The following is a 13,177-nucleotide window of genomic DNA, read 5'->3' on the forward strand; positions in this document are numbered from 1 at the left end:
TCCATTTTGGAGTTATTTTCCTGTTGAGCTGGCCACAGGAGGTTAGATTAGATTAGAGATACAGCACTGAAACAGGCCCTTCGGTCCACCGAGTCTGTGCCGAACATCAACCACCCATTTATACTAATCCTACACTAATCCCATATTCCTACCAAACATCCCCATCTGTCCCTATATTTCCCTACCACCTACCTATACTAGTGACAATTTATAATGGCCAATTTACCTATCAACCTGCAAGTCTTTTGGCTTGTGGGAGGAAACCGGAGCACCCGGAGAAAACCCACGCAGACACAGGGAGAACTTGCAAACTCCACACAGGCAGTACCCGGAATCGAACCCGGGTCCTTGGAGCAGTGAGGCTGCGGTGCTAACCACTGCGCCACTGTGCCGCCCTTCATGGGGATATCCGTGGTTCACTGAGGGATCCTCCTTAAGTACTTGGCTCTCTAAAGGAAATGTTATATTTAGGGAAAACGTACTTTTAAATGCTGTGCACAAAACAAAAATCTAGCTTATAATAAGTACTTTATAAAAGTAATTCTGACACATTTGGCCAATAGATTTTTAATCGGGGTAATGTCAACCATAACTTTGTTCAAATTCTTGGTTGTCTTTTGTTGAAATCCAAATGATTTTAGCTACAGTTTAATGATAACAATTAGTTAATTCTTAATTGTTCCACTAGCTAGCTGGCATTGTCAATCATAGTATCACACTATCAAAACAGTGCCCGTGTTAAAACAATTTCATGCCAGAGTAGTAACTATTCCATAACTCAGGTGCACAATCATCGAGCGGAGCTCCTAGACACTTAATCGTCATGTGTTTACTTTGGATGGGTCATTAATCTAATAATTCAGGAAATTACAGCGAATAAATACCAGTCCTAATGTGGAGTGTATTTGTGTGTAATCCAGTGGAGAGCTGAAGTATTTTATTGGCTCAGCAAAGTAAACTGATCTTTGTTCTGCAGGCGTATTTTGAATGACTTCTCTCACCACCAATTAATCTGTGTCATCTAAGAATTAAAGAAGGGGAAAAGTTCAATTATAGTTCATGGAATCATAGAATGATTACGGCACAGAAGGAGGCTATTCGTCCCATCGTGCCCATGGGGGCTCTCTGCAGGAGCGACTCACCCAGTCCCACTCCCCTGCTCTTTCCTTGTAGCTCTGCAAATTTTTTCTCTTCAGATGCTTATCCAATTCCTTTTTGAAAGACATAATTGAATCTGTCTCTATCACACTCTCAGGCAGTGCATTCCAGATTCTAACCACTCGTTACATAAAAAAAGTTTTCCTCATGTCGCCATTGATTCTGCCAGTGACAGCAGTTTCTCTCTATCTACTCCAACTAGACCTCATGATTTTGGACACCTCTATCAAATCTCTCCTCAGTCTTCTCTTCAAGGAGAACAACCCCAGCTTCTTCAATCTATCCACGGAACTGGTTCCAGGGATGAGGGACTTCATTCTTGTTAACCTTTTCTCCACCTTCTCTAAAGCCTTCACATCTTTCCTAAAGTGCGGTGCCCAAAATTGGACGCAATGCTCCAGTTGAGGCCGGACCAATGTTTTATAAAGGTCCATCATAACTCCCTTGCTTTTGTACTCTACACCTCTATATATAAAAACCAGGATCCCATCTGCCTTTTTAACCACTTTCTTAACCTGTCCTGCCACCTTCAACAATTTTTGCATATATACACCCCCAGGTTTCTCTGTTCCTGCGCCCCCTTTAGAATTATACCCTTTATTTTATATTGCCTCTCCTTCTCCTCATCACTTCACACTTATCTGCTTTAAATTTCATTGTTCCACCAGCCTGTTTATGTCCTCTTGAAGTCTATTACTATCCTCATAGTTCACAATACTTCTAGCTGTAAGATTCAAACGAAGAAAATGTAGATTTATTTCCTTGAAAATACTTTTCATTTTCATGCCAATTATTAACTCAAAGTTGAAGTTACAGGAAATGCTGAAGGGTTGAGTTGTTTAAACCATTTTTATACTGGGATAATTTTTTTAAAAACTAAAAGCGAATGTAGTTGTCCACTTCCAATAATATTCCAAAATGACAGGCTTTAATAATTTAGGTGGTCAATGTAAAGGTGGTTTAGATATTTTTGCTATAATATATAATAGCCCCAGTTTTTCAGTAGGCTATCTGGGAAAACTTGTCAATTTAAATTGGACACCACTGGTTCAAGTTTTTTAAAAATCAGCCTTGTCCATTAGCTTTGTAGTATGGCACAAAGTGGCAACCTTAATGCCATGTATAGATATTCAGGTAGTCCATTCCAAATCTGATCCTTAACTACACAGGCCACTGGGAATTGTGATACAGGCTAATATGCCCAATTTTGCCTTATTTCTAGGGAAAGCCTTTGAATCATGGTTGCGGAGGTGGGAAAGTATTGCTGGAACTGACTTTTTCAATTTTTCCATTCTACTATTCTGGTAAAACGACTTTTCAGAGAAGCATGTTTTAGTCAGGACTTTAACAGTAGAATATATAACATTGCAATTTTGTTGGTAACTACCAGTGAAATTCACTTACTTATTGAAAGCAAAGGTCCAGAGCACCATTTTTTAATGTGGGTAGATTGAGAATGTAGCAACTGAGAGTTCCTGCATTCTATTCAGGACAGTTCAACGTATAGAGACAGATGCAGTAATCTCAATGTATCTGACTGTGACATTTCTGGAAAAGCTAATTTTTTTTAAAAAAGATAAGTCTCAAGTTGACCATTAATATGACAGTATTTTTATAGAAGCTTCCCATTCAGGCATCTTTCAATCTCTGGTAAAAGCAAAATACTGTGGATGCTGGAAATCTGAAATAAAATCAGAATGTACTGGAAATACTCAGCAGGTCTGGCAGCATTTGTGGAGAGTGAAGCAGAGTTAACATTTCAAGTCAGTGACCCTTCATCATGAAAGATCACAGACCTGAAATGTTAACTCTGTTTCTCTCTCTCCACAAATGCTCAGACCTGCTGAGTATTTCCAGCATTTTCTGTTTTTATTTCAACTTCTGGTGTTCTGGCAGTGCTGACTTCTGATAAAGTAATTAATGTAATGAACAAAACGTAACTACATCAGAGCTCGTTTTGCAGGGCAGAATAGATTATATTTGAACTGGCTCTTTGCTGCATAACTACGTCTTGGTCAACAAACTGCTGCAGTTTACTCATTTGTGTAATGCTTTTGATTTTGAGATATTAAAATGGTGAATGAGAATATGTAACACATAATGTTATCACTACACAGAGATTGTGATTGCTTACAATTTGCAACTGACTTTTTATGCACTTGGACTCTCTACAGTTACGGAGTAATTGCCAGTGGCTGTGCAACCTGCCCAAAGCTGACATGTGAACGGTCAGGCTGTGCGACTGAATTTTGTTACCACTGCAAACAACTTTGGCACCCGGACCAAACCTGCAGTGAGGCTCGTAAGCAGAGAGATGTGTTCATGGCTGGAGTAGAAAAACACTCTACCTCTCTTATTCACAGTGAAGAATCAGACAATGGTAAATATTGCTTTTCTTTGAAGGCAAAAATTTCATGCAAGTTATTTTCTTTAAAGCTTAAGACATAAAGTGTGTTCAAATACATTGCTCCTAAAAGGTTCTAAACAAATAGAATGCAAGTGTTTGGACTCTCTACTGTGGGTCATCAGCAAGGTTAAATATTAGCTTGCCTCTGACTGTATATAATTTTGTCTATGTTTTGTGTCCATCAACTCTTAACTGCATTTGGCTAGGTTCCACTTAAATGTAGGAAGGTGACTCAAGTGTAGAAGTTAACAATAAAAGACTTTTATACAATTTTATACATTTGTGTAGGTATTCATTTAGAGGCAAATAGGTTACCAATCTCATACTCATAGGCTTTTGGAAAGAAGTCACACAAACAGTCAAGGAATCTGGGCCTAGAGATGTTAATATTTTCACTGGGCAGGCAGCATATAAATCTGTGATTGGAGAGGTCATCCTACTGTGTTGTGCTTAGGCTAGTCAGTCTTTTATGTTTCTTCTGAGACTGATAATGCTGTATAGAGACATCCCTCCCTATTTAATCTTTCAATTACTGTTTCACAATCTGGAACAGTTTAGTCAGACAAATTTTACCAATGTTGCATGCAACAAGGAATGCAAAGATTTTGTGTTAGTTACATGTTTTTATGCCATATTCAGTGTTTTGTTTCTGCCTTGATTTGCATGAGTATTAGACAAAATTAAGATGCCAAACACAAATGGCTAAATTCCATTTCTGAAATCAATTGTTACTCTAAATGAAGTTTGATTTTGTTTTTGCTCTTCATACACGAATTAGGAATTGGAAAAGGATTTGGCTCAGCCTTTCGATTTGATCTCGATGTCACCTTCTTAGCATATCCTTTCATCCCCTCTTTCTTCTGTTGCCTCTTGAACCTAATAGTAATAACATAGTGCCCAAGTGGATTGTAGTTCACAGATTATCGATTTGATAATTTGGATTCAAAATTTTCTGTAATGGCTGCAGATTCAGTGGTCACAGAGATCCCCATCTCATGGCACCCACTAAGTTTTATGCAGCCCTAATTTATCTTAATCTTACTAATCTGCTAAATAATCCTAACTGCTGCTGATTAGACTCTTGCCCTCACTGAAACACTGTTTCCTTGTTCCCAGCCGCAGAACGAATCCTCATTTGGTTGCGGCTGCCACATTTTAATTGCAACTTGTCGCAGTGCAGATATTCCACTGTGGTTAATGCTGTTACATTTGTCTATACCATCCTGGTAAAGATGGATTTACTCCCCCCCCCCCCCACATCCACCTCTCCCACCCCAAGAGAAAGCTAGAATCACGCTTAAGGACAGAATGAGGTAGTTCAAAAAAGTTGTCGTCCGACTCTCTGTTTGGTGTCCCCAATGTAGTGATTGGATCCAGATCAAGCATTACTTCAATCATGGTTTCATTGGGTCAATAGAAGCACTTACTGCCTGCTCCCTGTGAGCTTGTTAATTTTCCTCTTTCCCTTTCTGTCTTATTTTCTCTCTGGTTTTGCTACCTTAGCAGAAAAGTTGACAAGTATAAAGTGTTTTCCCCAATAAATAAAAGGTAGTTTCAGCCACCTTCCCATGTCTCTGTTCTCTTTGCTACTCTCACTCTTTCTTGGCATCGCTCTGTGACCATTATGCTCCCCGATTGCTCCTAGTGCTTTTTTATTTCAGCATTCTTCTCCATTAGCTGCTTCTTCCAGTGAATTTTTTTTCCTGTACAACTGATAAGTTATAATATGTTCAGCATCACTGTCCTGACTGGATTGTGAGCATCAAGCACAGTGTACTATATTGGTGAAAGTCCATGAATTGATGTCCCACATGGAAGTAATTGCTGTTCTATGTGAAAAGTATGTTTGGGACCCTGGGGGAGACTCTGGTAACATCACTGACCTAGTAATCCATAGGTCCAAGCTAATCCCTGGGGACACAGGTTCAAATCCAAATTTAAATTCAATTAATTAATTAAAAAAATCTGGGATTGAAAGCTAGTCTAAATAATGGTGCCATAAAATTATTGTTGTAAAAACCCATCTGATTCACTAATATCTTTTAGGGAAGGAAATCTGCTGTCCTTATCTGGTCTGGCCTACATGTGACTCCAGACGCACAAATGCCCCGTGAAATGTCCTAGCAAATCAGATGTTTCACACTGCCTTGAGATGTCTGCTCCAGTGATTCATCAGCTCTATATTCTCAATTCTATAACAGCTTGATTTTAGATTCCCGTCTTACAACAGACAAATGTGAGTGGAATATATAGATAGTAGGGTCCCCGCATCCAGAATGCTAAGGTATTAAACAGACAAATCTGTTTTTCAGTTACTAATATTCTTCCTCATTTTCCATTGTTTGATGTTTGTTCATAGCTTCCCCATTACCTGTTGTTATTATCTATAATTAATTGATATGGCAACCATGCATTAAACTTCAATAATGGCAATATTTGGTAAACGGCTACACTCAGGTGATCACTTGCCTGTCTTATGGCAACCCAATCTTTATCTCAACAGTGCTTTAACTTTTTTTTCTATACAGTTAGTTTGATTAATGGTTGAATGCTGCATTGCCTAGTTACGTATAATATTTTAATTTTTCTCTAAGGAAACAATATCTATTCCTGTTAAGCAGGTTGATAGTGTATATTTGCTGAAATCTGTAATCATTTTAAAATGTTTTCAAGATGTTGGATTTCAGGAAAAAAAAGTAAATTGAGGAATTCCTATGCATGCAGGATGGGTTACTTACACCATTCTTTTACTTTTTTTCCAATAAAATCTTCTTGTACCACATGCATGGCACTGCAGATTATTTAAAGGAAATCTCCTAATCTGGTTGAATTTAGTCCAACCCAACAAGCAAAATTCTTATGAATGTTGTCTTTCGGGATGTAATATCAACGGGATTTTTTTTTTGTTGCTCAAATTGTATTCCTTTAAGGAAAGAAAGTCAATGGATCGGAAGGGTAGGAAATTACTGATGAGGAACGGAATATGAACAGAAAATGAAATGCTACGAATTAGGGGCTTTACTTCTGAAACTTAATCACTGGAAAGTACATATAAATATAAAGAAATTAAGAAACGAATTTTGTTTGCAACTGTACATAAACCAATTGTATACGACTTAAAAATGGAAATTAAGATGCAAAGAATGTGAGGGGATATGAGGATAGTGTGGGAAAAAGGCATTGAGTGGATGATCAGCCATGACCATATTGAATGGCTGGGTAGGCTCGATGGGCTGAATGGCCTACTCCTGCTCCTATGTTCCTAGAATTTGGAACGGTTATAAATTATTTCAACATGTTAAAAAGATTTTTCTTTCCTTTTTAACAAAAGGACTTGATTGAAAATTGGTGAATTAATAGATATTGAGCATGATATATTGCTATTGATTGAGAATTATCTAACACAGAAGGTGGCCACTCAACCCATTGTGCCTATGCCAACTCTTTGAAAGAGCTGTACTATTAGTCCCACTCCCCTGCCCTTACCCCATAGCCTTGTAAATGTTTTCTTTTCCAGTATATATCCAATTCTCTTTTGATAGTTGCTATGAATCTGCTTCCACCACCCTTTCAATCGATGCATTAGAAATCATATCAACTCATTTGTGTAAAAAAAAAAACAGTCCTAATTTCCCCTCTGGTTCTTTGGTCCATCACCTTAAATCTGAGCCCTCTTATTACTAACCCTCCCAATGGTGCAAACAGTTTCTCTGTATTTAGTCTATCATAACCTTTCTTAATTTTGAATCTGTCTATTAAATCTCCCCTTAACCACCTCTACTTTAGGGAGAGCAATTTCTGCTTCTCTAGTCTATCCGCATAAATGAAGCCCCACATCCCTGATATCATTCTAGTAAATAGGCTACTGACCAGAAGTGTGCTTGCTTGTTGTGGATGTTAGCTACTTTCCCGGAAAGAAATTATGGCTGTCTGTGCAGGTGAGATCATGTTGAAAAGTTTTTTGAACAACTCAATTGACTAAATAGGGGCTTGATTTTTTCCAGTTTCAAAGCCAAAGGAGTTGCTGTTAGTCTACGTGGCCAGTCTACCATTGTTAGAAATTGAAGAAAAATGTATTCAATAAAGTGATCTTGATGCATATAACTCTATGCATGCATATTCATACCAAACTCCACCAGCAGTAGGTATCAAGTGCTGCTATGATACTGAGCTGCGTTCAACTATAGAGCTTGAGAAACGGAACTGTCCTAATGAGAAATATTGGCTTGCAAAATATTTTAAAACATTCAAATCTGGAAGTGATCTGCTTTAAGTTCTCTCCTTACCTGACTTGAATTGGAGTATAGTTTCACTGGTGGCAGTCACCCTTTAGTACATAGTTCAAGATGTGATGTGTAAGCCTCGACAGGCAGGCTTATCTGACTGTGGCAGACATCACCACAGAATTCAAATCTGTCTTCTGCCAGAGCCTACGTATGGCTACTTCCCTTCCATTATCTAGCTGTGCTGCATCCTGTTTTACAATTGACTTAATTTAAGATTAACTAATTCAGCACAGATTCAAAATCAAACTTTGGAATCTTCAAGCCTAAGCTTGCTGTCTGAGCTTTAGCCTGTGACTTACAGGCGAAACCTTGCAATGAAGTCTTTAAACGTGATGAACTTTTTATTGTTTGGAAGAAAAAAGGGCTGTATTTCTGATTTACGATATCACTTGCAAGTGATGCATGTTTCATTGCAATTGACATTGCTTTGCATGTTTCACTAATTAGCAAAATATATGCAGAATATTTTTATTTTAGTGGTGGATTTTGTGTTTTGTAGGACCAAACAAGAATATTGTAGTTTGGCGAAATGAATAATGACCCTCTGGACTGCTCCTCTTTCGGTTGTTCAACCTACCTTCAATTTAGGGAGACAATAGAATTGTTCTTCAATTTTCTGTCCATTGAAGCAGCTGTACTATACAATATTCTTTGGCTATCTAAATATTTTACATTTCCTTTCAAATTTAACTGAAGACTTTTTAAAGAAAAGGAGCAGGAAAGTGAAATCGCAGAATGTCAATTTTAACAATGGATTCTCATTTTAGCAGCTCATTAACAAGAGAAAAATACACTGATCATATTCTGTCTGTACATTGGCAATTTTTGAAAGGCTTGATATACCCTTAATTCCATACTTAACACAGCAATCATCTTTATTTAGTCAACAGAGGATGCAGCTATAACAATATGCATGCTTAATTTGCTGATGAAGGTGCCATTCATAGACAGTTTGTTACATTTTTTTGTTTCTGCATTAATAACGTGATATTAAGGTGAAGTGTGAAAATCTATAGGTTTTTTAAAATCTGTGCAACACATTTTATATGTTGCGCAGTAATCTTAGTAACTGATATTTAATGCATTTTCTTGTACAATTTAAAATACAAACTTCAGTATTTTATTCAAGCATGCACATATATTTTATAATGTTTTCTCCGTTGTTTCCCTCCACAAACTTTGGAATTTTCCAACGTGTTAACAGGCTTAAAACATCGACAGACCTGGGAGGCAATGTATCTGTGCTGCCAAATGGGGACAGAGTTGAATAGCTCAGGAAAGGGATGAATTGAGCAAATGACATTCATCAAAAGGTTCTCATGATATTCCCACCTCCCAGTGGACTCTCTCACTCCTGTTACAGCTCGGGCTAGACTACAGTTTCCTTGAGTAGAACAAATTCCTTGTGAACGGAAGCCTGCATGTTTAGTTTCTGCCAAGTATACTTTAGCATAGACCATGTCAAATGATTAAACCCTGCATCGTGCTAATTGATTTACTGAAGAATATGTGGGAATCTCACCATGTTCTCCAGTCACCTTGGAAGATGGAAAATAACACCTCTCCAGTCCACTAGGTACAGGCTTAAAATAATTGTGCAGACTTATTTACAGATAAAAGAAGCAGAAAGACTTCAATATACTAACAGTACATAAGCAAACATCATTTGATGCAACAAAAACAGAAAATGCTGGAAATACTCAGCAGGTCAGGCAGCATCTGTGCAGAGAAGAACAGAGTTAACGTTTCAGGTGTCATCAGACCTCATATTCTGATGAAAGGTCACAACCTGGAACGTTAACTCTTTCTCTCTCCACAGATGCTGCCTGACCTGCTGAGTATTTCCAGCATTTTCTGTCTTTGTTTCAAATTTCCAGCATCTGCAGCATTTTGCTTTTGTATTCATTTTATGCAAACAAGGGTGACTTTAAACAAAGATCACATCACACCTGTAATTCTTACAGGTCCTCTCAGTATATTCTTTAAAACAGTCTCTAATGATAAATACCTATAATTATTTCTTAATTCCTGTTTATCCCATGTATAGAGACTTGGTGAGTAGAAGACTGAAGTGATCAAGAGGATCCCTGGATTATAAGAGTAACTTTCCTCTTAAAGCTCAAACACAATTTTTGATTATATCACCCATCTGCTTTGTTTTAATTCAGCAGCAAATAAACAATGATGTCTCACTCTGATGATGCTAATCCTAAATCACACTTTACAATAATTGTCACTTTAAGTACTCTTCAGTAGTAAATTTGCAATCGTTGAGCACCACAAATTTCATTCTCTATTCGCAAGCTGTACACTGTCACCTTTTAAATCTTTTACCTTAGCCGTCAAAAGTATCTTTGTCTTAATTAATTTCTGAACAAAAGAGATTTGTTCTTTTGCAAACTGTCTCCTTCCATTTTGAAACTGTGGGGACCGGGGAAGAGAGCAGCTTCTATTTTGAGATTAGCTATTTTAAAAGCATATTAAAATAATGAAAAAAACAGCTCATGTTTGTCAAAACACCTTGTTTTCCCCTTCCAGCTTTTGGGCTATGGTTCCAGAGGCAGAGGCCCTCCAGAACCTTACCTGTGTGCCCATTCTTAGGAATGAACCCAGAAAGTGAATTTGTGAAAGCTCTTCAACCCAAGACAGTGTTGCAGATGTGCATAATGCTCTTCTCACTTGATGCCCACATATGAACACGTCCAACCAGAATTGGTTGATGCCCATCAGGAGGTGGATCCTTGGCTGAATTCATCATCAGCTTGGGGGTGTTGCCCTGTAAGATCCATTGGACTCCCCTAAGACTAAGGAATTCCCAGTATGCATAGATGTTTCCTGCCTTTCACATCACATGATGCATTTAGTAGCTGAGCTGAATGTTAGTACCAGGTTTGAACCTATAATATTTTGCACGTTAAGCAAATGTGATGACCATTCTGTTACAGAATTGTGTCCTTAGTGGGCTGTCCTGTTGTGTTATGTTTTCCCTCCCTCTTGGTGAGTTAAGTCTACTCTGAAAGAAAAGAATGAAGATGCTCTGACTTGAGGTGGGGAGGGGTGGTGGAGGGTGGGAGTAGAATAAAACAGTGTAGTTTTGACATTGACATTTTCTTTTAATTGTGATTTGAGATTTATTATTTATAGAGTAAGTAAGACTCTGTTTCTCTCTCCCAATCCCTCTCTTTTGTAGCTGAAGAGATTAAGCCTTGTCCACGCTGTGGTGCTTTTATCCTGAAGATGAATGATGGAAGTTGCAACAGAATGACATGCGCTGTGTGTGGTTGCCAGTTCTGCTGGCTGTGCATGAAGGAGATTACAGACCTGCACTACCTCAGGTATAGCACCTTAGATTTACAACAATATTTATGACTGTTAATAAACTTGTTTTCATCTCTGTAACCTGAAAATGAAATCCATCAGCATTCTGTACTAATGCAGATAATGGAAGTGAACAGAAGATGCTCCATAGCTATGTACAGACCTGCCTCTTTGACTGAAAGATAAGAGACAAGCTGTATTGTATTTCTGTTGTGTCTCCCTGGCCCTGCCCAATCATCACTCCTGGATAGTAGGGCAGAGAAAATGCTACCATTACTTCAGATAAATATTTTCCATGAACGTGTCTTCTTGCATTTGATTTTCCCTCTTTCCTCCTCCTCTCCTTGACCGCAATAAGAAACCCATTTCTAGCCGCCTTCACTACTAAAGTGTGTCCCCATGTCGGTTTGTCATAGAAACTGAAGATTATCAGTTGTAATTATTGAACACTTGATCAAGTAAGTATCTAGCGAGTCTGGCATTGAATTTTTTTTATTCTTTCGTGGGATGGGGGCGTTCCTGGCAAGGCCAGCATTTGTTGCCCATCCTTAGTTGCCCAAGAGGGTGGTAGTGAGCTGCTTTCTTGAATTGCTGCAGTCCATGTGCTCTAGGCACATCCACAGTGCTATTAGGGAGGGAGTCCCAGGTTTTTGATCCAGCGACAGTGAAGGAACGGCGATATAGTTCCATGTCAGGATGGTGTGTGGCTTGGAGGGGAGTTGAATTGCATCTCATTCTGACTGCAGGAACATGGATATAAATGTTGGTCAATAATAGTTGCTAAGGAACACTGGATAAAAGTATTGGTCAGTAATAGTTGCTAAACTATAGCTGGAAAGTATGCAGACTGTATATGAACAAGCCATATGTGATAAGGATGTTATTATGGCACTGCCAACATTGCACCAATCTGAACTGTTCTGTTGCTGGTTTAGAATTTTAATTTTTTTCTCATTCTATAAAGAATACTTTCAGTTCAGAAAATCCTTCTCTCATTCTGTGCATTTGCTTGTAATTTCAAGGAGGGGGCAATTATGTAACTCTCGAGAACTGCTGACACAGCTAAGCTATGTTAGCGTAATTTGTTTTATTTTTTATGTATAGCCTCCTGTGAGACAATCTATTTATACAGTACATTTAAATTTCTAGCTAAGGATAGGCATTGTTGTGAGGTCAGCTAATGTGGTGCTGTATATGATTAATGCTTCTCCAGATCCCACACTGGACCTTGGATGGGGTACTTTGCACATAAAATAAAGTTAGTGTGTTTGGAGAGGGTGTGAATAAAGTTTTACTATAGAATTGGTTTGAAATATGAGGACCAATCTTATGAATATATATTATGGCTGGGAGTCTTGCCCATCAATTGAGCATATTGAGTAATCACAGGTGTATTGTTCATGATTTTCCACCCATTTAAAATCATTTGAGTTTAGGTGCGACATCCCAACAGGAGATTGCATTTGTAATGTAGTGTGCATAAGCTAGTTCAATGATATTTTCACTGTAACTAATGTAATTCTGCTTTTTCTATTTTTTCTCACTCTTTTTCTGTATCTTCTTCTTGCTGTCTTTTTCTCACTTCCCCCCCCCCCACCCTTCACTGTCACTGTCACACTCCCCCCCCCTTGCCCCCACCCCACCCCACCCCACCCCACCCCACCCTACCCTACCCTACCCTCACCCACATGCTTTCTCCATTTGTGTCTTAACCAAGCCATGGAGAAATCAACAAATGTAGAATTTGTTTGTCTGATGGAAAGTGTGCAATCAGTCTGTTCCCATGGGATCATGACTTATATAGAGAGATTAGCAGATAGTTCAGGACACCCAAGTGTGCACTGGGATGGTGTTCAATTATAACTAACTAACTAAAACTATGTAGTTTACCAGTGTAGAATACTTGTGAACATCCTAAATTGAATCACCCTACCCTCTTTGGGCACTGGCTTGCAAGGTTATCTGGAATCAAGTGGGAAGAATCCCAGTGACCAGTCCACTTCTCTTG

At 38.5% G+C, this 13,177-nt stretch overlaps 1 protein-coding gene across 5 annotated transcripts in view; it reads left to right on the forward strand.

Annotated features, from left to right (window-relative positions):
- The window catches only part of si:ch211-278j3.3 (E3 ubiquitin-protein ligase RNF19A), a 91,261-nt gene that overhangs the window by 53,501 nt on the left and 24,583 nt on the right, over positions 1-13,177 (forward strand). For all 5 annotated transcript variants that reach the window (XM_068026043.1, XM_068026033.1, XM_068026041.1 and 2 more), the window contains 2 exons: positions 3,333-3,538; positions 11,042-11,186. In XM_068026043.1, coding sequence (XP_067882144.1) covers positions 3,333-3,538; positions 11,042-11,186 — 351 coding nt within the window. The remainder of the gene's footprint in view (positions 1-3,332; positions 3,539-11,041; positions 11,187-13,177) is intronic.

This window comes from Heterodontus francisci, chromosome 3 (genome assembly GCF_036365525.1).
Source record: "Heterodontus francisci isolate sHetFra1 chromosome 3, sHetFra1.hap1, whole genome shotgun sequence".
Taxonomy (NCBI): Eukaryota; Metazoa; Chordata; class Chondrichthyes; order Heterodontiformes; family Heterodontidae; genus Heterodontus; species Heterodontus francisci.